This window comes from Boleophthalmus pectinirostris, unplaced genomic scaffold, assembly GCF_026225935.1.
Source record: "Boleophthalmus pectinirostris isolate CB_2022bp ecotype Guang Dong unplaced genomic scaffold, ASM2622593v1 HiC_scaffold_7, whole genome shotgun sequence".
Lineage (NCBI taxonomy): Eukaryota > Metazoa > Chordata > Actinopteri > Gobiiformes > Gobiidae > Boleophthalmus > Boleophthalmus pectinirostris.
The window spans coordinates 17,875,566-17,902,482 of record NW_026571473.1 but is presented as its reverse complement, the minus strand read 5'-3'; the positions used below and the strand labels follow the sequence as shown (position 1 = coordinate 17,902,482).

The 26,917-nt window shown below is 37.0% G+C and overlaps 2 protein-coding genes across 4 annotated transcripts; both read right to left on the bottom strand.

Moving 5' to 3' along the window:
* Positions 1 to 2,485: 2,485 nt before the first annotated feature.
* Positions 2,486 to 10,675, bottom strand: rnf11b (ring finger protein 11b). Of its 2 annotated transcripts, none has more exons than XM_020924757.2 (3): positions 10,011 to 10,668; positions 6,462 to 6,631; positions 2,486 to 4,758 (listed from the first exon to the last, which is right to left on the bottom strand). In XM_020924757.2, exons 1-3 carry the CDS (start codon positions 10,131 to 10,133, stop codon positions 4,587 to 4,589), a joined length of 465 nt encoding a protein of 154 aa, XP_020780416.1. In that variant the 5' UTR covers positions 10,134 to 10,668; the 3' UTR covers positions 2,486 to 4,586. The 2 variants fall into 2 exon arrangements, with proteins under 2 accessions (XP_020780416.1, XP_055020561.1); XM_055164586.1 differs by having other exon boundaries at positions 4,621 to 5,111; positions 10,011 to 10,675.
* Positions 10,676 to 11,023: 348 nt separating this feature from the next.
* On the bottom strand, positions 11,024 to 26,420 carry ttc39a (tetratricopeptide repeat domain 39A). Of its 2 annotated transcripts, XM_055164587.1 has the most exons (21): positions 26,189 to 26,420; positions 25,773 to 25,823; positions 25,572 to 25,622; positions 25,299 to 25,352; positions 19,396 to 19,500; positions 17,729 to 17,860; positions 16,886 to 16,926; positions 16,696 to 16,763; positions 16,554 to 16,618; positions 16,319 to 16,418; positions 16,071 to 16,136; positions 15,498 to 15,606; positions 15,356 to 15,427; positions 14,988 to 15,046; positions 14,744 to 14,905; positions 13,941 to 14,032; positions 13,668 to 13,788; positions 13,427 to 13,538; positions 13,231 to 13,345; positions 12,951 to 13,067; positions 11,025 to 12,865 (listed from the first exon to the last, which is right to left on the bottom strand). In XM_055164587.1, the coding sequence occupies exons 1-21, from the start codon at positions 26,236 to 26,238 to the stop codon at positions 12,751 to 12,753; spliced, it is 1,857 nt and encodes a 618-aa protein (XP_055020562.1). In that variant the 5' UTR covers positions 26,239 to 26,420; the 3' UTR covers positions 11,025 to 12,750. The 2 variants fall into 2 exon arrangements, with proteins under 2 accessions (XP_055020563.1, XP_055020562.1); XM_055164588.1 differs by lacking the exons at positions 25,299 to 25,352; positions 25,572 to 25,622; positions 25,773 to 25,823; positions 26,189 to 26,420 and adding an exon at positions 23,007 to 23,169 and having other exon boundaries at positions 11,024 to 12,865.
* Between the last annotated feature and the right edge of the window lie 497 nt (positions 26,421 to 26,917).

The window sequence follows — 26,917 nt, the reverse complement described above, 5'->3', positions numbered from 1 at the left end:
ATATTAAGTAGTAATAGCTGTAGGCCTAAGAAACTTCTGTTAGTTTGCTTATATCTCAGATTTTGATTGAAAGGCATTGTTGCCTTTTGTGTTAGGTAGCATTTCTAAAATAACACAGTTAGATTAATTCCCAGTCCTTTGGGTTAGAAAACATGATAGGCCCATCTGAGAGCATGTGACAGACTGAGGGAGGTCCTCACAACTGCCACTCTGCAATAGCCTATTCCTCCATTTTACCCGTTTCTGCTAAACACCACACCTTAACCTTTGTGACTTTATCTTTTCCCACAAATGGAACAAAAATCTCTTGCAGATGAGCTTTGCAATGCCTCTGCCAAAGGAAATCTTTATGAAGTCTTGTTGTGTCTTAAAAGAGGGGCAGCAATAAATGGACTAAACAGCTACAACAGAACTGCACTACAGGTCAGTAAATGTAATTTTTTCCAGAGTGAAGGCTATTATATGTACAGCCTACATTCGACTGAAATTTGCAATTCTAAAATATTAAAGGCTGGCCTACTCTGCTTTACCATGTGCTCTTAACTTCCTCATTATCCATTTTGGTAACTATAGGCCCCAAATGTAGGTTTTAAAATATAAAGAAAAACAAAGCAAATTATGGAAAGTCTCTGTGGCATTTTTTTTATAAACTAAATGTTAACAACAAAAAACGTGGCAACCCAAAAACTGATGGGTCTTAACTAACTCATTTTATAAGTAAAGCATCTATAGGCCTATTTATCTGGATAGGTAATATTGCTGTCTGATATGTATTAAATATATATTTTACTTTGTCTCTATAAGTTGCAGTTGGAAAAAAATTAATTGATACATTTTATAATCCTTTATTTATTACCAGCTGTTTTAATTTATTTTTAAATGCCATATGGGTCTCGGTGTCCCATTTTGCACTTACTTTGGGAAGAAGTCTAACTGTGTTATTGATGCTTAATAATAATAATAATAATAATTATTAATAATTATTATTATTATTATTATTATTATTATTATTGTTGTTGTTATTATTATTATTATTATTATTATTGTTATTATTATTATTATTTGTTGTTGTTGTTCCAATAAGATTCAACATTTATTTTATTAAAAGGCCTACATTTTTCATTTTTGCATAGGCTACTCAGATTAGACCAGCTGAATCTGAATCTCTGCAGAGTAGGCGTGGTGCTGCGCTTGAGGCCTCTTTCTTTTTATCTGCGCTTCACTTATTTAGGCCTTTTGTCTTCGTGCAGGTGGCGATGTTGGGAAACTCAAAATTGGTCGGAGCACTTCTCGACCGAGGGGCAGATCCCACTGTGCGCGACCCCATCTTCGGCCTCACTGTATTACATGACGCTGCGCGTGAGGGCTTTGAGGACACTGTGCGCGTGCTGCTGGACCACGGTGCAGACGTGAACGTGACAGATGATAGAGGCTACCTCCCGCTGCATTTGGCTGACATGTACGGTCACAAAAGTGTTGTCAAGCTGTTAAACAGACGCACTGCGCTTCCACAAAGCACGGATGGGTAGGGACTCACAGCGACATAACTGGCTCAGATAGGCCCTAGGCCCATAGCCTAACAGTGACGACCCCGCTTCATTCAACCGCAAATGATACTACGACAACATTTAGCTATAGATGTATATACTATATAGAGTCGCAAAATCGTACACAAAACAGATTAACTATAGGACCCTTTTCTTGTCCCGAATGGGTAATGATTGCAGCTACAATATACGATTCAATCCTGGGCTTATTAGGCCTACATAACAGGCTTCTAACAACTACCTTTACCTTTTTTTATTGTGTTGATTTTAATGTGACCCTCTTTGGTCACCTTAATGGTAAATGGTTCTATAAATAAAGTTTGATTGATTCATTTACCTTTTCAGTGACAAGTGACTCTAGCGTTGCCTGGGATCCAGAACACGCACTTCATACAATGACAGGCAGAAAGTAAATAGCCTAAATGTCCTGTTTATTTTAATGATTAAAAGTATGGCTGATAGGCTACAATACGCATAAGCATGTGTGCAACGCGGTTTTATGAGCAGTGCTTAGCAAATTGATCTATAGAAATAGGAAAAGGTAAGACATTTTTGTAACACAATTTAAATGACACCCCAATACTTGTGCAAAGTGAATAAGCCTAAAGAAGCAATAACCCGTTAAATATGAACCAGTAAGTGTTCGACCCAGCAAACACTTAACGTAATTTATAACGTTTTTAAAACTTTAGATTTCCGTCTCCAGTCTCCACGGCCTGTGGCTCAGCGCCCAGAGGGTGGAGCCCTGTTGGGATAGGCCGGAGAGGAGCGGTAGGAGGGCTTACTGTATTCCTTTATATAAACATTTGGCCTGTTATTTCTCAAACGACTGTCATATCATTGGGAAAGGCAATAATAACAAGGCTAACAACTCATAAGTGCTATGTAACTATTTACCATGCATGTAACACGAATAAATCAATACACTTTGTGCTGCATTGTTAATTTATTTTTGTCTGTTGTACATATCATACATATACCATATTTACACTTAAAAGTAAACAAGCATTCAAAACACACAACTCTACATTCATTCAATCCTACTTTGACAAAAAAAAAAAAAAAAATCTCAAAAATTTGGATTTAAGGGGATATTTAATAGTTCCTTTGTTTTCCAATCTACCAAGGAAGAAAGCTGCATTTCAATTGTAATATATTTGTATATAATGCAAATTCCAATCTTGAAATTATGGCAGCTGTCATTAGGTTGCATTTACAAATAATATAAGGCCAAGGAAGCTCCACCAGTGATGGAGAAACAGGAAATAATTTGCTGAGGAAATTTGAGTACTGTGCAAAAGTGAAAGGTGTTGGCATCCACCTCAAATATTCACAAACTCGGTCACACAACAATACAGAAAGCTCACACACTCACAACAGTAACCACTACAGGGTTTCTACCATTTAAGGTCACACTCACTGCAGAGCACTCATGGCATGATTACTTGTATCAGTTCTTACCAACATGCCAAAGTGGACTGGCAGAAGAAATACGGTATTACGACAATTATACTTTGTGCTTTTGTTGTAAAGTGGACAATAAACAGAACAGAAAGTTTAAAGCGAGAAGTTAAAAATGTTTAGAAACTTTAAGACAGATAAACAACCAATGTGACCTGACTTTTACAGCACTGATAATGTCGCTTGTTCTAATATTTTATAAATGGCAAAGACACAAAGTAAAAGCAAATGCATCAAAAGTAAGGAAATTATGGGTTTGTCTCCAAATTTCTTTTTTCCTTGGCAGTCATTTTCCACCTAATTATTCCCAGATTTGTTTAGTGAAAATGTTGATTTAAATGATGATTTTGCATAGGAAATAAAATGCATAATAACAACGCAAAGCCCAATAAAAAAGATTGTTAAAAGTTGTTGGGTAAAGATGATTGTTTGATTTTTTTATCCAAAAAAATCTATGCATATAAAGGGAGACAAAAGATACAAGGCAGATTGGCTCCCACAGCCTATTTCACTAAGGGTAATTTAAGACTTCGCACTACTATTATTTTACAACTGTACTGTATGTCTTAGCAGCCATTGGTTGGCCTTGTATAACTTAAGGTGACAAAGAAATATCGGTGAAAGAAAATTTTGATTTTCTTTTCCCAAAATCTAAGTGGAAATTTTGCAAGTGCTTAAAGTTTACAGCATAAATAGTTTTACTCAGAGCACCTCTTGGAAATAAACCATAACAGTAAATGCATACCCTTTACGTGGTGTAGTCCCTCATATGTACGGTATAAGTGCATGTAAATTGTTGTGACTTTTTTAAAATGCTTTTGCCACTACTCTGCAAAAACATCTTAGGCTTTAAGATACACACCACAATATTACCAAAACTAAAGCACTCACTCATCTGCATCTACTGTGTTTGTGTTGCTGGTAAACACAAGAAAGCCCTTATGCTGATTTACAAATACAAACTAAACATTTCACAAATCAACAAACTAATTATAAAGACAGCAAGAGGCAGTCCATGCGCTGGTAACACAGAGGCCTGCACAAAGGTTTGGTTGTGTCTCCATAGCCCATCAGTGGTCAAATATTTGCATCGAAAGCAAGCTGTTAGACGCCCAGCCAGGCCTCTGTGCACATCATATAACAAGCAACTGCAAAATCAGGTATGCTTCAAATGAACCAGATATCATGTTAGTTTTATAAATAATTAAATACTAAGAGCAATGGATGGAGGAATATGTGCTACTGTGTGATTGTGTGGTTTAAATTTAAGTACAAAACAATACAAGTCTAGAATAAAACAGCATTTTCTTCATCTCATTTCTTCATCTGACAGATCCTTCTGAATCTAATCCTAATGTTAAATCCTGTCCAGCAGGTCAACGAAGGAACATGGAGCATGTCCACATACACAGTCACCAAGAGAAATAAGCACCCTAAAATTAGACCTACTTTGAAAAGTCCACTTCACAGCTAAAAGATCCACATTATGAAAGTGGGTGGAATGCGTGTGTAGTTTAATGTTGTGTCCTGACGAGCCACTGATACAGTAAAGGCTGGCACACAGTGTGGCCAAGTGGGTCAGTTGGTCTCATAGGAGGACAGCAGAGCGGCGTCCACAGGCTCCATACAGGAAGGGCAGGTAAAAGACCTCATCAGCCAGTCATCTATACAGTCCATGTGATAAATGTGCATGCAGGGCAGGAACCGAATCGGGTCTCCATACACAAAGTCCATCATACAAATCACACACCTGTGCAGAAGAGACACTCATTAGACAGTAATGATATACATTTAAACACAATGCTTTACATCTTATAGTTCAAACTCTCAGCCTTGGCATTTCCTTCAGTATAATAGTATAATTCCACTAGAACTCACAGTATTGTATACTGAAGACTAGCATAGGACACTGCCAGGCACAGTTAATTTATGTCAAGTTAAAAAGAAATGTTTTATAAGACAGGATATCAGGATCTTAAGCCATGAATGTCAATTAATATATGTGAATATAACATAATTGCTCAGAACAATAGATGGATAGATAAAACCTTTATTGATAACTTGAAGGGGAAATTCAGGTATCGCACCCTATCCCAGGGGCACCTTTAAGAAAAACAATATAGCATAAACATGAGAGAAGGAGGAAAAAAAAAAAGACACAAACTCCAGATCATGCTCCTGTGGGGAGCATAATGTTGGGTCAGGACACAAAAAAATACCTCCGTAACATAAGCACATGATCAAACACAGTACAACATGACGACTTACAAGGGGAGGGGGTGTGCATAATTAGGCAAGTTGTATTTATAAGAATTAATTTTATAACTACAAACTACGACAGTGCCCTCAGTCAATCCAAAATGTTAATAATCCTCAAATCTGAACCTGAAAAAAATATAAATAAAATATAAATATCTATGATCAGTATAGCCACCCTTCTTCTCAATGGTCATAAGCTTTCCTTTCATGGAATACATAGTGGAGTACTTAAAAATAAAATCGTGGTCCTCTTGAAAGATGCAAACATCATCCTGCACCGCTTGAGGAAAGTGTCTTCTAAAAACTCAGTAGTTTTTGGAATTCATGTTTGTCCATCTTCAACCCAAAAATGTCCAACAAGCTCATCTTTAATAATACCAGCCCTTACCAGTACCCTAATCCTACCCTCCACCTTACTGGTGTCTGAGTCGAAGTGAAGATCTGTGCCCATTACTGATCCAGCCACGAGTCCATCCATCTAGTCTGTCAAGAGTCACAGAATAAAACCTTTGAAAAATCTGTCTTCAGATATTTCTTGGCCCATACTCGACATTTCAGCTTATGTTTCTTGTTCAGTAATGGTCGGGTTTCAGCCTACCTTACCTTGGCCATGTCTCTGAGCACTGAACACTCTGTACTTCCAGGCACTCCGGGTAGGTTGCAGTTCTGGAATATTACAGAGCTGAAGTACAATGGTTCCCTGGTAGCTTCATGTTTGATTCTTCTCAAATATCTTGCAGTTAATTTGTGTCTTTTTTCTCAACACATTTCTTGCGACATTGTTGACTATTTGCAACAAAACATTTGATGATTTTGCGATCATTTCCAAATTTCTTTGTAATATGAAGAGCACTGCATCCCTCTGAAAGACTTTTTTACACTTTTTGACTTTTCAGAGTAAGTTCAATCTCTTTTTAGGCCTGTTTTGCTTGAGGAAAAGAAGCTGCCCACCCTCCCTCTTTAGACAAATACACATCACATGGTATGCTCAAATCCAATAAGAATTCAAGTTTATACAGTCTGGAGTTGAAGAATATGCATAAAAATCATGATATGGTTAAAATACTCATTTGCCTAATCATTGTCCACACAGTGTAGATAAAAGAATATATTAACTGTATATTAACTGCAAGAATCTAGTCTTTATAACATACTGACACAGTAGGACAGAAATGACAAAGCCTTTATACTCACTCTCGAATCTTTTTCTCAGAGCTGTCCCGTCCGGGGTCATACACGCCTTTCGGGAGGTGCTGGATGAGGCCGATGCGCTGGGCAATGCGAACCTGCTCCTCTTCAGTCAGTTGTGTGGCCAGTCGAGCCTGGCTGGGTGTCGGATGATACACAGGTACGTGGATTTGCTCCTGTATAAAAAGGAACACACAAAAACATTAACATAAAATGGACAAGTAAGTGAACACCACACCTACAGTCATACAATATGAGGCTTTCTGCTATTATAGTCCATATTGGACAGAAGACTACGATCATGAATAGAGATGCCTTAATAATTCAGTTAATCGGTTACGTCATCTCGGTATACTTCAAAAAAGAACACCTAAATGTGAAGTGCTTTTTATTTGTATAAGTCACATTAATGTAACTTTATAATTTAGAAAGGTTGATTTTTACAAAGCTGGTTGCAAACAAACAGCAATGTATTAGACAATGTGGATAAAATTGAAATAAAGAATCCAGTGTCCACCTGGTCATGTCAGTAATTGGGAGTAATCGTTAAATCGTGACATTTCTTCTCACAATAATCGTAACATACTGACTTCTTGGTTGTCTAGGAACAACTTTTGTAATTTGTTATAAATTGTGGCATTTCTACAAGGCAAAAATATAACTTTAAATATTTAAAAACTAAAACTGCTTATAATGCTATACAATACACTAAATCACTTCTTCAATATAAAGATAGAAATAAAAGGCTAACCATCCCTTTTTCAACACGCACAAGTCAAAATCCTAGAACATTCACGAGCAATAACGAAAGGGGCAAAACTAACTTTTGAAAGTGAAACTAAAACCACTTAAAAAAGAAAAAAGTCAATGTAAAGAAACCAAAATTATTAAACTGACTAAGATAGTTGCAATATTAAGATCTGAATGAGTCAAGGGTACAACTACTAAATCACAGCTTACCTGACTATATAGATGTAAATGCAAAATAATTCTGCTTTTAAATTAATTATTGTGCATTTTACTGTAATTTCTTAAACAATAAAAGCAATTATTAAGTATAATTCAGTAGACTAGATTTATAGTGTCACACAACATTGACACCGGTCTAACCAGGCAATCTTTCTAAGTACTTCCTTCCTCTTTTTGCTTTATACACTACACTACAACAGGAGCCTGTCATGGTTAAGCACACTCTTATTAGACCCCAACTGTTTTATTGGCATTCATGCAAGTCCTGAAAAAGGATTTCTCTAACTGTTAAAAATAAGATATTAATTTACTACATTTGAACGTAGAAACCTTAAGCCTTTGTTAGATATTTCATTTGAATTTGCTCCTAAGTATGTAACACAGCTGGGCTACTAAAGCTTTGGATCAGCTGAATAGCTCCACCCCTGACAGCCACTGCCCTTGCTGGTGCCTATGGAGGGAAATAAAGGCTCTCTACGACTATAACAAGTTTCCAATTGTGAATCGTGCATTGGTCAGCAGTGCAATTGTCAACGTCTCTTTTTTTGCCATGCATTGCTCTACAGCAAGTGCTCATTTCGTAATCCCAGAGTGACCACAGGCCGGGGCCAGTGCCAGAGACAGTGCATGTGTGGACACTAACAGACAGTACATTGGCAGGAGGCCAGTGACTTCCTATACTGCACAACAGTTAGGTGTTTTCAATTTCATAGAGTTAACCTAGCCCTGAGTCAATCACCATGGTAACTCACTCTGAACCTAACATTGTACATAGCAGGTTTTATTCCTCTAACCCAAAGTTTAACCTGAGTCTGCTCCTGAAGGAGAGCTCTGATTGGTCAGTTCACATTCCCACTCCCAGAAGTATAGGATGGTATACCCTTTGTTTCAATTAGTAATTTATAACTGGGCTTCAAAATTGTATTGTAAAATCTACAGATAAAAACAGACTTAACATAATTTAGTTGCCAACACATGACATGACAGCCTCTCTTGATTAAAGAATGAGGTGAAAAACAGCTGTCAGAACTATGTGGGGTCAGTGACACACAGGTGTGCCTACATGACTACAATAGAAGAATAAGTGAAATGATTTAAACAATCTTACTTTACTAGGAGAATGTGAGAGAAAAGTGGACCTTTGAACACAACAAAGAGGATTAGCCATGAAAGTACAGGGTCAGTGTGTTTCAGCCTATGTTGATCCTGTACATAGCTGATCTCTTGCATAACAAACAAAAAATAATTAACAGAACAATTTAACAACAGCATGTATTTGTTCTTATAAAACCAACACATATTTTCTAGGTAGACAATTTGGACTTAATACTACACCTGATACATCATTGTACATGTGTAAATATATGTAGGTGGCACACAAATATTTAGTTTTTATTCTTTAAAATAGAAAACTACCTATCATTTATTAGGCTGGATTCATGTGGTCCTTGGAGCTCATCAATAAAATCAACTTGAACCTCCACCTTAAGTTGCTATATTATCAGGAGCTTCATGCTCAGCCAGGCACAGTCCAAAGGAGCAATGTTGGGCCATGCTCCCGTGTTCAAGCACAAGGGTGTCCATCAGTGCATGTGGCACCAGACACCGTAGGTTGAAAGTTGATGATCAACTTTGTCATTGTGTCATCTGACCTTCGACCGTGTGTCTTGGACACTCGGGTGAAGAGAGGGGCAGAGCTGTCATCCAACCACCACTGGTGGTGAGTGGTGTCCGATGGCAGAGGAGGAAGTCAGAAAGACCTGGCAAGCCCAACTGTATCATGAGGGTCTGCTGATAGAGCGATCTGTCAGGAGAACCTTCAGCTCACACCTCCGGGAAGCTGGAAAGCTTCTTCCAGACCCTGGGGGAGGCTAGGGAGATGTGGAGTCTGAGTGGACCATGTTCTCAGCCTCTATTTTCTATGCCGCTCGGGGCACTGAAGCCCGATAGTCGATCCTCTGATGCAGGAGCAGTAGTTTTTGTCCTAGAAGAGGAAACACTGGACTAGCTCCATACCCTTCACCACGTGTTTGAGGGTTCATGGAAGTAGTGTGCTTGGTACTATGGGGTCTGGCACCCTTTGCCAAGGATTGATCAGCCCTTGGAGCAGGAGGCAGTACGTCAGACCAGTTCCAAGACCTGTTTTTAAGATCGCGTATACAAGTGGTTGAGTTTCCTCCGCAAGGTGTATGAGTGCTCCGTTAGAGTTAGGGTCACACAGGAGGAGCTTGGAGTAGAGCCACTGCTCCTCCACATAGAGAGAAGCCAGGTGAGGTGGCTTGAGCATTCGGTCATGTTGTGCTCGATTCTGTCCCCTAAACTTCTAAACTTTTATTCAAAGAGCTAAATTGTGTAAAATAGACAAATAAGCTAATTTTCTGCTCCTCAAAGTGGGTGACGTCAAGTGCGACCTGGGTCAGACGTTTTTGGCCCGAGTTCTCTACTCGTTTTTCTGACTTGTGCTTGTACATTTTCCTGATTTCACATTAATTGTTATCAACTTCACAGTTCCGACCTGTTAACACGCATTTAGTAAACCCGCCCGGAGATGGTCAGATGCAGTTTGTTGAGTCAAATTTAGGTTACCTCATAAGGGGGCGGCGGCTCCTGGTCTGGGTCGGCACCGTCCCCGTAGCTGGCCCGGTCCGACTGAGACTCGTGAAGTAAAGAGATGTCATCGGAGGTGGGAGATTTCAGACAGTTTCCCATCTCCTTCCTCGGCCGAGAAACGATGTTCCTTGGCGGTACACGGTACTCTGTAGTTTCAGAGGCCACTTAGTGGTGCGTCGCGGCGCGGTCAAGCGTCAACGCCGCGGGCGTCAGACGCCAGAGTTCAACAATCTAAACTTTCGGCGAAATCCGCCGCGCGTCAACGAGTTTCAAGCGTCTGCCTCAAATGAAGACGCGTCCAACTAGAGGCGTTTTGTGTGATTGTGACGCCGCGATCTGAACGCAGCATGAGACGAGATGTCCATCCGCAGCCAACCCTCCCCTCCTCCTTACCCCGAAGACGAGAGAGCTGCTTAGTAAAACAACATCCTCGACAAACAGCTAGCCACACAAAGACCTAGCTTACTGCTAACACAGCTAACATCGGCAGCAACTTGGCTATCAGGAATAAAACGTAAACAATCAGAGACAAGTGTAGATCTTTAGGATATAGGAGCTGAGGTGAGTCTCCGTCAAAATGACAAAGCGAGCTGCAGGTTTTGCAGAAGGTTTTACAGACTAGCCCCTCTGTCTGTCAGGGACTTTCCAGTGCAGAGTGCAGCAGCTGCTGGGCAACGACAAAGGAGGTGATGTAGTAGCGACACGAAGCCCCGCCCCACCACAACAAGGACCAATCAGAAGCCATAAAATCAAGGAAATGCCTACGTTCAGCCAATCACATTCATGCTGACGTTCTGTTTGCTAAAAACATAAACACAAAGCGAAATCCATAAAAAATGAGGCTTTAGTGTTGCACTTTTCCTTATTTCACGATCAGTTAGAGCAGGAAATGTAGCAGTTCTTATTTAGCACTTATCGTTTTCATTATGTTTATAAGTAAATTATAATAGCATATCAAAACAGTCTTTTGACATGCTGCTCACAGTATGTTTGGCTTTTTTTTTTGTGAGCAGAGAACATGCAGAGCAAAGATCAGTGCTTGCGAATGATGTTGAATGTGACTGTACGTGGATTAAAGCACAACACCTACTGTTTTGAATTAGTTGGTGGGGTTTTCATATTATATCAGCCAACTTAAATGGTTTAGAAACATTCACCTATGTTAAGGAATACCATTATGTTCTGTGGGAGAAGACACGATTGAATATGTGGAACATAATCTAGAATGCCACTATATTTTGCTCGTTGGAGTTTTTTTTTTTTTTTTTTTTTTTTTTTACAAATGGAGACTAGGGAGACCATATAAAAAGAAACAGATAAGAGAATTTGAAAAAATCTGAAATAGCTTTTGAGCATATGCTAAGACATTTGACACAATAGTCTATTTCCACAAGCACAAATAATAATAATTACATTTTGGGTAAAACGGAAGTACATATCTATACACAGATTGTTGCAGAGACAGTAACTGTTGTCATCAAATGGTCTTTTCCAGTCTGTATCCACAGCACAGACTGAAGCTGCTAAACATGAATGTTGAAGGTGAAGTACTGATGGAGGCACAAAGCAGGAGGAGAAAAAGGAGTAGACTGCCTTTCTGAAAGACACATTCTTCTGTCCTCTTAAAATAGGACAACATCATAAAACTGCAATTTACATTATACAGTATATACATAATGTATGTATAAGCACAACTCTCACTAGTGGATGCTGATAAACAAAGAGCAGTGCAAAACAAAGTTATGTTCTGAAAAGTCTTTCCTAAAAATGATTTAATGATTTGTAACTTAATTTAATAAACACAATGTATTTTTATGCAAAGGTGACACATGTAAACTATGGTAACATGATCATGTTGTGTATTTTCCACTGCCTGTATTTTTATCTTCAATATTATCTTAAATAAATCTTAACTTAAATTATTGGTGTCCACTATAGACATTTAGTTGACCGCAGAAGTTGGTTGAATTAGACTACATCATTACAGATGTGGTTCTTTGCATAAATAAACCTTGTAACTGGTTTAAATACAAGCACAAAAATTGCCTATTGCCTATACTGTCTATATCAGTGATTCCCAACTTAAGGGTTTAACCCCCAAAGACAGCATTAAAGTTTTAGTGTCTGTTTTAAAAAGTCCAAAGTTTCAACTACACTACAAAAATTACAATAAAGAATGGGGAATTAAAATTGCAACAAAAATATTTAGTTGTGAATTTGAACATGTGCAATACTGTGTCATTTTAATGCAGCATTAATATAAGGAATTCTTCTTATCACAGAAAACACATGATATGAATAAGATTCAACATTTCTGCTCACTAACACTGACTGTCAAGATTTCACAGACTTTTCCAGATTACTCTAGGTTATTGTAAAATGTTTTTGTTCCAAGCATTGTTTGAACCAATGATATTCCTATAAAGAGCTTTATTTAGAATACAGTTGGTTCTCTGACAGCACAATGATATTTTGTATTTTCTCAAACCCCCCAGGATGTCACAAAAGTTGGGAACCACTGATCTATACCATAACATATGGCTAAGTGAAGCTAATATCAGAGCAATGTGGCAATGTGCTGTAAATGCATCAAAGCTGCATAAAGCTTTGTAGATAGTACAACAGGCCTGACATAATTCCTTGTCCTAATGTCTCTTGTGATAAAGATGCACATGTCAGAAGTCACTTTCTGATCTAGAGCACCCCCCACTGTCTATTATGGGCTACAAATCCCATGAGTTCCATTTTCCATAATGCCCCTAGCTTTTTGCAAAGCAGCTTGAATACGGAAGTGTGTCCGTGACTCCATTGAGTAGTTTTTGTAATTTTGCCTGAAAAAGAAAAAAATATTATACAAGTAAATGATAAACAAATAATCATGACTATTTTTAATAACCACAAACAAGCAACACTCACTTAGCTGTTTCTAAGAGTTTGATGGCTTCATTATTTCTACCTTGCTCTAAACAAAGCAGACCGTGCTCCAGCAGGGCATTTGGAACCAGGTAATGGTCATACTTTATTTGAGACTCACTGCAGATTAAAAATACAGAAGAAAGCAAATAAGATTATGAAATGCCACTATCTCAAGATCTCACAAGGCAATACTAAACACAATGAGTTCAACTGTTTTAAAATTGCAGGTGTTTGTTGCACAATAAAAAAAAAAGAAAGAAAGAAACAGGAAGTGGCTTACTTGCAGAGGACAAGGGTAAAGTAATGTTCTGCTTCCTCCTGATGACCCAGGTGCTTTAGACACAATCCTTTCAGGAGGCTTAGTAAACACTGATCATCTATAGTGAACTCAGTTCCTGTTTTTAATGAATGTAATTGAGTTTGATTAAAATGATTAAAACACAGTAAAAGTTAGGCACTGTGTAAATTGTGCTCACTTGGGCTGCTTTCAAGTTTAGCGTGTGCCTCATGCAGTGTTTTCAACATTCCTTCAGTCAAGTCCTTGTGTTTTCCAATGACTGTGTAGCCATTCCAGATGTACATCATCTCCTATAAGCATCAGACACCAGTCAGCAAGCACCAGTCAACTGCATTTGTACTTGTGAAATGATAAACCATAAGCCAAAGCCAAACATCATATACAAATAAAGCGCATTGCATAACATCAATTTTACTGACCAGGGGTGCAGCAGGAAGAGGAACAGGGTTTTCTGCAAGGTAACGACGAGCTTTCCTAATGGCAAACTTCTCTGTTGGTAATGACTTCCCAGCTATTTTTTGCTTCAAGTTTGGAACCTGTCTAAAATCCCAATATTAAACCATGTTAGCAAAAAGTGTAATATGCACATTTATACCAGTAGTACGGTAGATTATATAAGGAAAATTCAGGTAGTGCACACTTAGTTCCAAATAGTTATTGTGGTGATAGCTTTTATTCAGCTGTAATTTTACCTAAACAAAGCAACTTCAGTCTCTCCAAAAGTGAGGCAATCCTCCTCACTCAGCATACTGAGGTAGGCAGCCTTCATGAAGGCATAGGTGGCCTAAGTAAAGACAAAGAAGTTAAAGTTAAAACATGCATATGTATTACGTCACACCATTTGGACATGTGGTGACCACCTGTTGCTTTTTTGGTTGTTCTGCACACATTTAAGCTCTTATACCACTTATTTATGAATTTTAGAGTGTTTCATTTGAATTGCACAAAATGGTGAAATTTTTTTACTTTATTGTTCTCATAGTGAAATTTGTATTCTGTAAATGGCCCATTTAATGTGCCAATGACATGTTGGACTACTCATTCTACTAAAGCACAATTAAGTGCATTAAATTTAAGATTTAGTTAAAAATTGTATAATTATTTTCCCACTTTGGCAATTTTTTAGTTTTAAAATTGTACTTCCTGGTTGGAAATCTTAACATCACGATTTGGAAACTGTTACTGTTGCATAGGAACCATGCTATACAGTGATCTAAAACTCATTATGTACACAGAAATTATTATTTAACAAATAAATTGTGTGTGTGATGTCATCCATATGGAACTGTCTAAGAGAGAACTCTTTACTTTCTATAATTTTCAACATATTTTTCAACTTTTCTTCACAAATTTCTTCATCAAAACCTGCCATATGCATTTTAATGCTATTGGGACAACATGTTAGGAGCAGGAGATCCAGATCCTGAGCTAGGCTTACACTACTATTACCTATTGAGCATGTTTTGGGTTCTTGGATCAACCAAACTTGACTTACCTTGGACCAACAGTTTTCTTTACTGAGAAGGTCAGCATAGAAATAAGCCATCTTCCAGTGTCTCTTGTATGTAAAGCACCACATGAGCTCCCAATAGCACATGTGGTGAAACTGCTTCCATTGTTGCTGAGCTTCACAGCACTCCTCAAAACGCTTAATAGCCTGAGATTTAAGGAAAAAAAGAGAGCTGAAAACTGTGAGTAAAATTAACACATTCACTAAGAACATGGTTGTTTTTACTTACAGCATCCAGGTTGCCTTTAATCTCCTCTATTCGACCAGCAAAGAACAGAATATTGACCCCTATAAAAAAAACACACACTTTTTATATTAATACTTTATTGATACACAAAAAATGTAAATGGCAATAATAAATTCAAAGTAAGTAGCAAAAATAGCAAGAGACTGATGTCAAATAAGGCATAATTATATAAATTCATATGTACAAGTAAAAATAAAATCTAGAAATATAGTCATACAAATAAATCTCAGCTATAAATAAGTGGTCATAAGGAGAAACAGTACAGCAAAAGAACTGTATACAGTAAAAGAAAAGTATAAACCTCAGCCATATTGAAAAAATAATTTAAAATGTTAAATATTTAAGTGTACATACCTTTGGATATTTTTCAAGATATGGCTGCAACAGTTTTTCTGCATCTTCAACATCCCCTTCTCCAGTTCCTAAAAAGGATAATAATATTAGCTGTTGTGGCTGACTGTATTGACTGCCATGAAGTGTGACATTTCCCACCTAATATGAAGCTCATAAAGGTGTGATAGCAGAGAAGCAGCATGTTGCACAAGAAAGACCTAAAGGTGTTTTCTGAAGAGCCTTCCTGAAGCTGTTGGAGACCAAACTCCTGCATGAAGACACCAAGCATGTTTATAGGACAACAATTACACAAGTTCAAAGAGATTCATTTCAGTCTTCCAATGTTATATCCAAATAACAATCACTCAACTCCTCAATGATTGTAGCAACTCACTGGACAGTTTGGACTAATAAGGTCTTAGAAGTACATCACTGCTTTTGATAGTGTGTAGTCACAATATACACCTATTAAAACTACTATTACTAATGTCTTTGAATATTTCAATATGAAAGTTTAAATCATATAAAACATATTTCTGAATAAATAAATAAAATACAGCTAATCACAGAAGCTAATGATGAGCCCTGGGAGGTGTATTTAATCAAAACAATCTTAATTTACCTAAAAATGTAAATACACATATAATACACCTATTACTATGAGAATAATTGAGGAGTATTTGCATTATCAAAGTTAAAATCACATATTTCTGGTACCATATTTCTTCTCACCTTGTTACCTGAAAAACCAACAAACTCCAAAAGCTTTAGAGTCCGTGTGGGTAACATAGAAATCATCTGTAAAAAAGTGAAACCCAGTCAAAATGAAACCTAACTTGAGATAAACAGAACTTAGCTTGCATTCAAAGAACAGATCAAATCTTGACAATTGTAACATTAATGTGCCTTTCTATGGGAATTTGAAAATATATATTTACTCACTATATTATAGAATGAAATATAGCCAGCATTTAACTTACCAAGTTAAATGCCCCAACACCAAGTTTAACACCTCCCTCAAAATGGCCGTGGTTGTCTGCCTGAGTGTATCCAGTGGATTGCAGGACTGTATGAAGCTCCCTGAGAAAAAAAAAACAAAAAACAATAATAATAATAATAATAATAATAATAAATCAACACAAATAAACACAAAATAAATCACACAAAATTGCTCTAAAAAGTCAAGTACTTTACAGCAAGAGGTCAGAGTCTTACTTGTATGTCTGGTAGCTGTTTCTCACTTTAATTCCACCTTTAATAAAACTGATCATGTTTTCATCCTACACAATAACAGTGAATATGATTATTATTAATTTCATGTTTTTTCCTAATGTAAAAGCTGTGAATTGTTACTGACCTGAAGAAAGGTGAGTGCTGCCCTCTGGAGGAGACATTCAGCATAGCACACCTCTGCATGGAGTTCCTCTATGATTGAAATTATACACAATGGTCACACATTTAAAAAACAGGGATACACAACCTCTGCTGTTCACACTGTTCAACATCGCCACTTACAGATTATGTACAGAGGAAATACCTTTACTTACCCTCTGTGAAGGTCTTAGAAAAACTAGATTTTTTGCGATGCCTAAAATACAAAACAATAAATAAATACGTAAATAATATAAAAGAATTTATGACTAATGGTCGGCAGTGCATCAGTCAATATTTCTATACCATTTCCTTTTTTTGGTAACATGCAGCTTTAGCATAATGCTACTGACAAATGATGAGTGTGCATTAAATAATTGGATTAACAGTTTTTATCAATGTCTCAGTATTCCCTTTTGCAAATTTCATTTGGCAAATTAATTTTAATTGTGTATTCTTATTATGGTGAAAATACTAATTGGATTACTGTACATTAAAGGTCCTATATTATGTAAAAATGACTCTTCTGAGCTTTAAGCCACATTATAATGTTGTTAACTCCTCAAAAACATACACCTCAAAAACCAACACCTGGGGAGGTGGTTTGTTTCATTCACACATTTTTGAGTAACTCTGAATTATTGGGCTGTCCATCTCCAAAATTCAAAATGCTTTTTTCCACCTTGTGATGCTATAAAGCGGCAGTTTTCAAGTTAACAACTCCTTTTACCAAATCATTCTAATGAAGGTGCATGGAGTTTAAAAACACATTGGAGCACTCCCTGTATTACCACATGACATTACAAGGTGGAACCGAGTGTTTTCTGATTGAGAAAATAACTCTAATATGCCTAAATATGCAGGATTTGTGGTTAAACATGTATGAATGAAACAATACACAGCACCTGGTATGTTTCTGATGAGGAAATAACATTATAACGGTGATCCGAAAACAGCGTAAAATGGGCCCCTTTTACTATGGGACAACTGAAAATGCACAGAAAGGTTTAAGATGTCACCTTTGGCAGATAGCCTGAGCCTCCTTCATGGTGTTTCCAGCAGTAAGGATGTGCTGAGGGTCAAATGTCATCATGGCTTGCATTTCTAGGATTGTGGCATAGGTCAGAGAGTGGTACATGCTGTCTTTGGTTCTGCATAAATGAAAACCACAATTAGTTAGAATATAATATGGTATGCATTGCTGCAGACATATATGAGGAATACAATGCCAACAAATGACCTTGTAAACATTGTCCCAATAACAATAGACCTTTACATCAGGACTAAGCAGGTGTGACTTTGAACTTGAAAGCAAAACCACTCCTCTACAGTTGACTAATAACTCAGTAGGTGTGTTTCATAAGTATTTTCTGAAAGTTTCAAAAGCAGCGTCCTGACTTGGTGTCCCAGATTGTGCTCACTTGTTCTCATACTTAATAAACATGTTCTTCTGGTTACACAACATTATTAAAGCTTCATGCTATTTTTAAAAGAGAAATAAACACCACAAACACAGATGTACACCTCAGATTTGTAAAATCTGGATTTGGAAAACTCCTTAAAATGTGGTAATTTTACAACATAATAAAACTGCTTTTAATTTGTACAGTGACCCACAAGGAGAAACTATAAAAGAAATATGAAACACAGATTTCTCTGTCTATGCTTTGGGTTGGGTGTCTGTACGCTGTGTGCTCAAGAAATAACATAAAATAGAGTTCTACACTTTCTGACTTCAGTATGTGGTCTTGACAGGATTTTCCATGATGCAGGGGTGGAGTTATATGCACATGTTTAAACACACCTGCCCTCACCTCTTCACCTACACTCACACACACACACAAAAAAAAGAAAAAAATATAAAAAATAAAATACAGCTAATCATAGAAATGATTCATGAGCCCTGGGAAGTATATTTAATCAAAACAATCTTAATTTGCATTACCTGAACATACATACACACATATATTACACTTATTACAGTGAGAATAATAGAGGATTACTTGATGAAGGCATCATGTTTGAACAAAGGGCTGGTATATAAAACTACGCCTATTAGGTACGACTAAGAAACTCATTTCCATGAAGCAAGTTTGTGGAGTAAAGTGAAAAGGCTTTGTCCAGAACAACGTCACAAACAGTTACTCAAGCTCAGGCACTGGGAGCAAAGATGACACTATAGCTCACAGTTTATTACATAATAATATAAAGCCTAAGGCTAACTATATTATATGTGAAGATACAGTGAGTTTCACTGTGTGTGAACTGTACATGCCATTGTCATTGTAAAATTCACTTTGAATTGACCTAGACTGGCACATCTAGAACCAATTCATACAACTCTAACTTGAGATAACTTGAGATATTGATTTGATTTATCAGATAAAAAATAACATGATACAATGCCAACATGCAGCATTATCATCACGTATTTGTTTCAAAGAAGAAAGAATAAAGAAAAGTATTAACGTGTGGAGGCAGGGTTTAATATCAAACTGGAGGAAAAGTCAATAGGAGTTTTTACCTTTCCAAACTGACGCTATTTAAATTCATTTAACAATAACAACAACAAAAAAGTCAGTAGCTTTTTCAGACAAATGAGAATACAGCATTAAATATAATAATAAATATCTTGTATTAATGTTTTGCTTTTTTTGATGCATGAAATTGATGGGCCCACTTGTACCTGGATCGGAGTCTTTCCTGGGCCTCCTCAAATTCATTTCTAAGGAATAGATCCAGGGCAGCCATGCAGTCCTCCAGCGCCAGAGAAAGGTCTGACCGAGAACACCTGCACACACAGGAAAACAACAGGTCAATGTCTATACAGTCTATTTAATAGCGTTCTCTGTTACACCTCTCTCAAGAATAAGCTAAAAAGCTGACACATAACAATTAAAATTCACTACAGCCTGCAAGAAAGCCAGATCATACTATCCATACTATAATAAATACAAACTGACAACACAAGTTTAATTATTCTATTGGAAAAAAACTCCCAAAAAAACAAAAAAAAACCCACTTTGTTGTTTTGCCCTCTTCAAGCCATATGACCCTCACGTGACAGGGTATACGTGCCAGTCCTTGTGTTCTCATCACTCCCCTGGATGACAAGCTTTTGTTTTGTAAGCCTGTTTTGCTTTTTGGTGCAACAATTTGAGAAACTCAATGTTCTCAATAAGATTAATGGGGTAAAGAATAGATTTGGTTGATAGTCAGATACTAAAGACAGACATTGGGGTATATTTTCACATTAACTGACTTATTTTTATTCAGTCATTGTTTGTGCAATTGTGCTTGTTAAAAATGTATGGACATACAAGCTCTTCATTTCCTGTTGCTACTAATCTAACCAAATAAACAACAAAAGTCTAGCCTAAATCTGTGTATCACTAAAGAAAAGAGCTGGCTCTCCAAGTGTCATATAACAGGACAACCCCGGGTGTAAACTAGGGCTTAACCATTTCAAAAATTGGACTATGTCCTTTCCATTGTAGGTCTAAACAAAAAATAAACCAAAGGAGGATAAAACAGTGGTCTAAATTAGGCTAACCCACATACTGAAGAGTCCAAGTAACACCTGAACCACAGTTTGAGAAACACTGGCCTTGTTTATTCCATGTTTATAATGATAAATTGATTAAAAAATAAATAAATTATGGAAGACATTAAAATCCATCACTGCCTGGTCCATGTATATTTCAGCTGTAGTCAAATAAAAATAAAGGAATGGATGGAGTAATCAAGTATTTCTTTTTTATCATTATTATTTTTAAGTCTATTTTAAGCCTATATTGTTTGCCTGACGAAGGCCTAGTGCCGAAACGTTGCACAGTTTGTCCTAATAAATTTCACAGTTTGCAAGTAAGACGGTGTGCGGGATTTTTCTGTATGTTCTGGGGCTGCTCCCTCTCCTCCAACGCACCCGTCTCTAGTAGTTGATGTGCGAGGCTCTCATTCTCTCAAGCCTATATTGTGCAAAATAAAATTGACTCTACTGAGCTGTAAGCCATGTTACAAACTTAGAGTTGCGTTTTGATCATTCACACGTTTGAGTAACTCTTTATTACTAGTCTTTCTACATCTCTAAAGCTCAGAATGCTCTATTTCACCATGTGATGTCATAAACCGCTAGTTTTCAAGTTAACCGTTACTTTTTACCTTTAGTCCAGTAGAAATGGGCAATTACAGGATTGAAATCATCCAAATGATTCTAGTGAAGGTGTATGGAGTTTAAAAATGCATTGGGGCATTTCCTGTATGACCACATGACATCACAAGGTTGAACAGAGTGTCTTCATTTTGAGGGAAGAACTAAACTTAAATATGCATGATTTGTGTGAACATGTGTGAATGAAACAAAATACAACTCCAGGAATGATAGACAAATGGCCAAAAGGTTTTACCCAAGCAAGGATATTAACTAAGTAAAAAGTATGGTGTGAAAAAATACTAATAGTCTAATAGTCTAATAGTAGTAGGCTACATTTCTTCAACCAAGCACTCAGGTTGATGTAATTCACTAGTACCCAACTCATGTTGTTGTGACATATACACGGTATAATATTCACTTGACATTTGGAAACACAGTAGGTAGACATCATTACACACACACACGCACGCATACATGCACACACACACCCATGCACACACGCACACACACTGGCTTTCTATGCTTCTTGGGGACATTACATTGACTTATTTATTATTTATTTCCCTGTAGACTGATTCTAACCTTAACCATAGTCACTGCTTTCCTAATCGTAACATAACCCATATCTGAACTGCTATTGATCTAATGATAAAGGATTTACGTCATATGGCCTGATTTTTATCCTCATAGTGAGACAGGTCCACGTGAACAGAGTGTTAGTCCCCACAATGTTATAAATGTCCACCCACGCTGACGCAGCTCCAGCTAATGACATGCGGGTGACTGCTGTGTTCACCATATGACCTGCAGCCAGTTCTGCTTCCTGATAACAACAGGGACTCAGGCCACTGTCAGTCCACTGGGCAAACCACTAAAGAAGAGCTCTTCACACACTAATCATGCCGTGTCATGACTACAACTAATTGTGCTAAACCACTTTTGTTCAGACTAAGATCTATAAAAGGTAAAATAAAGCACATTAAATTGAGTATGTTTTCAGATGTAAAACATAACAAATGGTATGTCTAGTTCTGCAAATGTTAATGTCATTGATTTCAAGGATATTGCAGCGAAGTCACATGTACAGCAGTCCCTCAGTGGTTAGGGAGGGAATCTGACCACTCTTGAGACTCTGTTTTTCAAGAGACCAATGGAGCGATTTATATCACCAACTATTAAACAAATAATTAACTGGATTGGCTTATAACACTATTTATTAATTAATCACATCTTTGGCACATTATAGAAGCTTTTCTAACCTATAATCTTAAAAGATATCTAAGAAGAGTAAGAACGTAAGAAAGTAACAGTGCCTATTACAGATCAGGAGAGGAGAACTGTATTGAATTGTGATCTATAATGAAGGGGAATTAAAAGCAACAATGGAGGTTGTCTATTAGGGTCAGGATGCACATACCACAAATTGTCAAGCCAAGCTACTTAATTTAAAGTCAGCAAGTCTGAATTGTGGCATTGGTTTCACACAAGAGATACTCCACAGAGATGAGTATTGTCACTGAAGCAAATGCACACACACACAGAGATGCATAAAGCCTTAGAGAGCACACAACCAGCACAGATATATGGACCATTAGCTATGTTTACATGCACATGAAAACCTGAACTTTATCTGATTTCTGGAGTTCTCTGATTATTGTTATATAGTTATATTTGATGTGAGTAGTCTAATGTCTTTCTGATTGCTCACAGGTTTTGACAAGGGCAAAGAATGCAAAATAGTATTATTAAAGATTGAAAGAGTTAAAATTTAAAATTCTTTGTACATAATCCATTAATTAACTGATATGTGTTTCTTGCGCTTATAAGCAAAGAACAAAGATCATATCTAATTTTTGGGTAATCTGATTATTCCAGTTATCTGCTTTTTACTGGCCATGTAAATGGACCCACTGTAGGGCTCACGGGTGACGAAGCATTAGTTTACGCACACTTCCGTACACAGCTTTGAGTCAATGATGTAACAAGATTTAGCTATAATAGCAAACATGTTCATAATGGGCCTGAACAAGTTTGTCCACATGCCTTAAGTGTCAGTAATAGCAAGGCAGGAATACAATGAATCCATAACAAACTGAGCATGCTGGAATAAACAAAGGCATATATACAGTAGTTAGGTGTCTTACCCATTGGTTAGAGTCTCTTCCTCTCCTGACATTTTCATCTGGCTAGTGTGGTGATGTGCAAGTGTGACACAGAGAGAAACACAGTAAAGATAAGGAGAAAATAGCAGAAGTTAATGCAGCCTTTCTTTTAACAGCGCAGTGTAATGATCCGGATCTCTGTCTATGTAGCAGCAGCAACTACAGCAGCAGCAGCAAGAAGCAAGAGTGAGGGAGAGAGAGAGGGAGAGGAGGAGGTAGCAGCAAATACATCGTGTCTTAATAAGATCGGGATGACTATCACACATGGGTGGGGAAACACATAAGAGTCTCTGTGTCCCACCTCTTCCGATCATCAGCCCCTCAAACCATAAACTCAAGCCCGCCTCCCAAAAAGCCATAGGCGGGGCTTAAATCATCACATATGCCCTGAGGTTAGAAAGTAATAAGCCAAAAATAAGTCTGGGAAAGACATATATCATCTTTGTTTCTCCTCACAGATTTTTTATTTAGCTGAGATATATTTGGATTACTGTATTTCTATATCTTATTTTTCATGTACATATACATTTTATATAATTATGCCTTGTTTGACACCAGTCTCTTGCTATTTTTGCTACTTATTTTGAATTTATTATTATAATTCATATTTTTGCTCTTTATTATAATATATTGTGATGTGTTAGCCACTATGTCTAAATAATTTCCCTTGTGCATCAATAAAGTTTATCTAAGTCTAAGTCTTGTATTATACCTTAGACACAAATAGTACACATGGAATTCAGTCAATATAAAAGAGTATAGAAATGGTTTACTCATAGTTGTATTTTGAGTATTCATGTAGGATTGAGTAATCCTGCATTGGCCTCCTGTATTGTCCTCTTGTGGTTTGAGTGCTCAGAAAATATTTGTTTTTGCCCACCCCCTACCTCCAACCACTGCTCTACTTGCATGAGTGCGATTATTCAAAGCATCCAGGCTCAAGATCTTACATATTGAGTTTTAAAAAGATTTTAAAAAAACAAAAAAACGAATAAAAATCCACTGCATGCTCTGGTGAAATACTACTAGACAGAGTATTTCAGTTGTGCACTTTTGAGTCAATGGGCTGTTTTTTGTTTTTGTTTTGTTTTTGATGATTTATATTCATACTTCACAATTAACAAAATGTAAAATAATCATCTACATAATGCTATAGTTTAATACAATATCAGACAGTAACGGTAAACATGAGGCTGTGTAAGAGATACATATATGATAATAGCATGTAATACAAAGTAGAAATTACATTTTTTTTATTTATAGCGTGCTGTTCTAAAAGGCAAACACACTCTAGTCAGTTTTCCAATTAGGGACACATTTGTTTATTGTGAATGTTTCAAAGTGTCATGCATACACAGAGTCACAAACACTGTTAGTTACAGTGCTAGTACCATCATGTGACTGACCGTATACAAAACAAGGACTTAGATAATCCTGTAACTTATAGGTTTATTTGGGACAGGCCATATGACAGTTAAGTTAAATATTAGAGTCACTGTAAAGTTTAATTCAAGCTCCAGACTCTTGTATTTGTAAGGATATTTTTTCTGTGGGACACAGTGGGAGGAGAAGCATAATCCAATTTGGTACACTGCTGTCCTTGTTGGGGATAATTTTGTTTGAGTCATCAGATACAGCAACTCGTCATATCCTAGAAAACACTCTTTAATCTCTTTAGTATAACAAACACAATGAGAAATAAGGCAGTCATTTTTAACACTGAGCTGTGGTTAATCAAAATGCTTTCTGAAGTGTTAAAGACATTACTTTTTTCTTGTCTGTGTAGAGAGAATGACTGTACAGTTTATTAATCGTCAAAGTAAAAAAATTCAGAGCTATTTATTACCCTCATTTACACTGTTAATATAAAATGGTGCTATAAGCTCATACAAGTCAATTGTACATATGTCTCTAAAAACAGACAAATTATATGAGGTTTAACATTTTGCTAGTCTAAATGTATAGAATATATTTTCATTTTCATTCTATGTATACAAAATCTAGAACCATTATCACTAATTGTCATGCACATTTACAAGAAGGGTAAAGGGTCTTGCCCAAAGACACATAGACAACCATCATCATAGTTTCTGCAACCCTACTATGTAGGTGGACAATAAATCAGTACCTGTATAATGTCTAATAACACATAACTTCCCATTATGGGAGTTACAAATAAATAACTAAATAAAAGAAGTTGATGTCCTCTTATTATTTTAGTGATGTTAACATGACTTTTAGATATGTACAGAGTGAGGGAACATAGTGTCTTACCCATTGACTGTATTGGTTGATACCAGAGCATCTTGATTATCCGGGAGCTGTAACCTGAAACACAGAGACAAAATATGGGTCTGTTAAAAGAAAAGGCCCATCTCAGGAGGCACCAAACAGCTGAAAGCACAGCTATTGTTAGAGGAACATGATCGTGAGAGCCATACAAACTTACACAATATATAGTGGAGACTCCCATTGATAATGCTGACATTATTTTTGCAGATAACAATCACTTTTTTTGTATGAGAAATTAAATACAAAAACATATACCTGAAGTCTGTGATGATAGGATCCATATCTGGACTGTTTATAACTGCCAACCTGAACCAGAAAGTAAAAGAGAACAGAAGTCACATGACACAGCAACTTGTGCACGCGTCATTACAAGTATAAATGTGAAAATTATTTTGTTTTCTCTGTAGACTATTTAAAAAAAGAGTAAAAAGTGTACAAGGCACAATGCTATCATACCGGCTCGGGGAGTTACGGCCTTCAGTGATGTCTTGAGCTTCTTTGGCATCCCTAATAAGAGGTCAGAGGTCATTGTGACAAGTTAATGTAAAGACACATCTCATGAAGGTGAGAAGAAGACAGTGGAAAATGGGCAGCGGACATTAACATTTATATAATTCAGTAGTTAAAAATAGGAAGAAAAATAGGAGAGGAAGAAAAAGAAGATAAAATAATGTGGAAATAGAATTCAAAATAGAATGATAAAAATTGAAGACCCATGATGTACTAATAATGTGCTGATTATGAGGCTACATTAGACCTGTTATTGCAAGTAATTACACTAGTAATTATACTAGTAATTACACTAGTATATAAGTATAGCGCAACACTGGTTGACAGTCCAGCGCTGATTTTAATGGCTGTCAAGTACTTACTTGTTCGCGTCTCTTTTCTTTACGCTACGTCTCCAGTTGATAAAACTCATTCCACCGCGTTGTTCTCGGGTAAAAAGGCGCAAAAACCCGGTTAGAGACTGTCACTTTACACCACGGGCATAGAAAAAGACAGTCAGTCAAACTAGCAGCACAAACTAAGATTACATTGAGACGAATAAGCAGAAAGAGCCGGTCCTTCCTCCTTCCTGACGCGCGAAGGTGTGTTGCGCTCATCTCCATAACAATGACTTTCCAATTTAAATGTACAGGAATGTAGACGCTGTGTGCGACTTCTACAAGGCCCTAAAGCCCGACAATTCAGATTACAAGAGCCAACTGATACGTACACCTCCAAGGCTACGTCCACACGACAACGCTCCTGGATTTTTTTCTTTGCTGGTTGAAAAAAAAAATCGCGTCCACATAAGTGCCGGATCAGTAAATATTCAGTCCACACGACAAAGGAGCACTGAGTGAAAACGATGTAATACATCTGCCACACCTGTATATGGCACTGTTAACAATGATAATAATTTTAATGATGCATATCTCATCACCATTAAACTTTAAGGTAATTTAGCCTATTTTAGATGTATCCCAGAAATATTGCCGTTTCGTTTTGCAAAAGTTAAACGTAAGTCACAGAAAAACCCATATATTCCATTGATTCATGTCCTTTAGTCCGACAGAAGCTGAAGCACATCAGCTGAACCAAATCAGTGCACAATA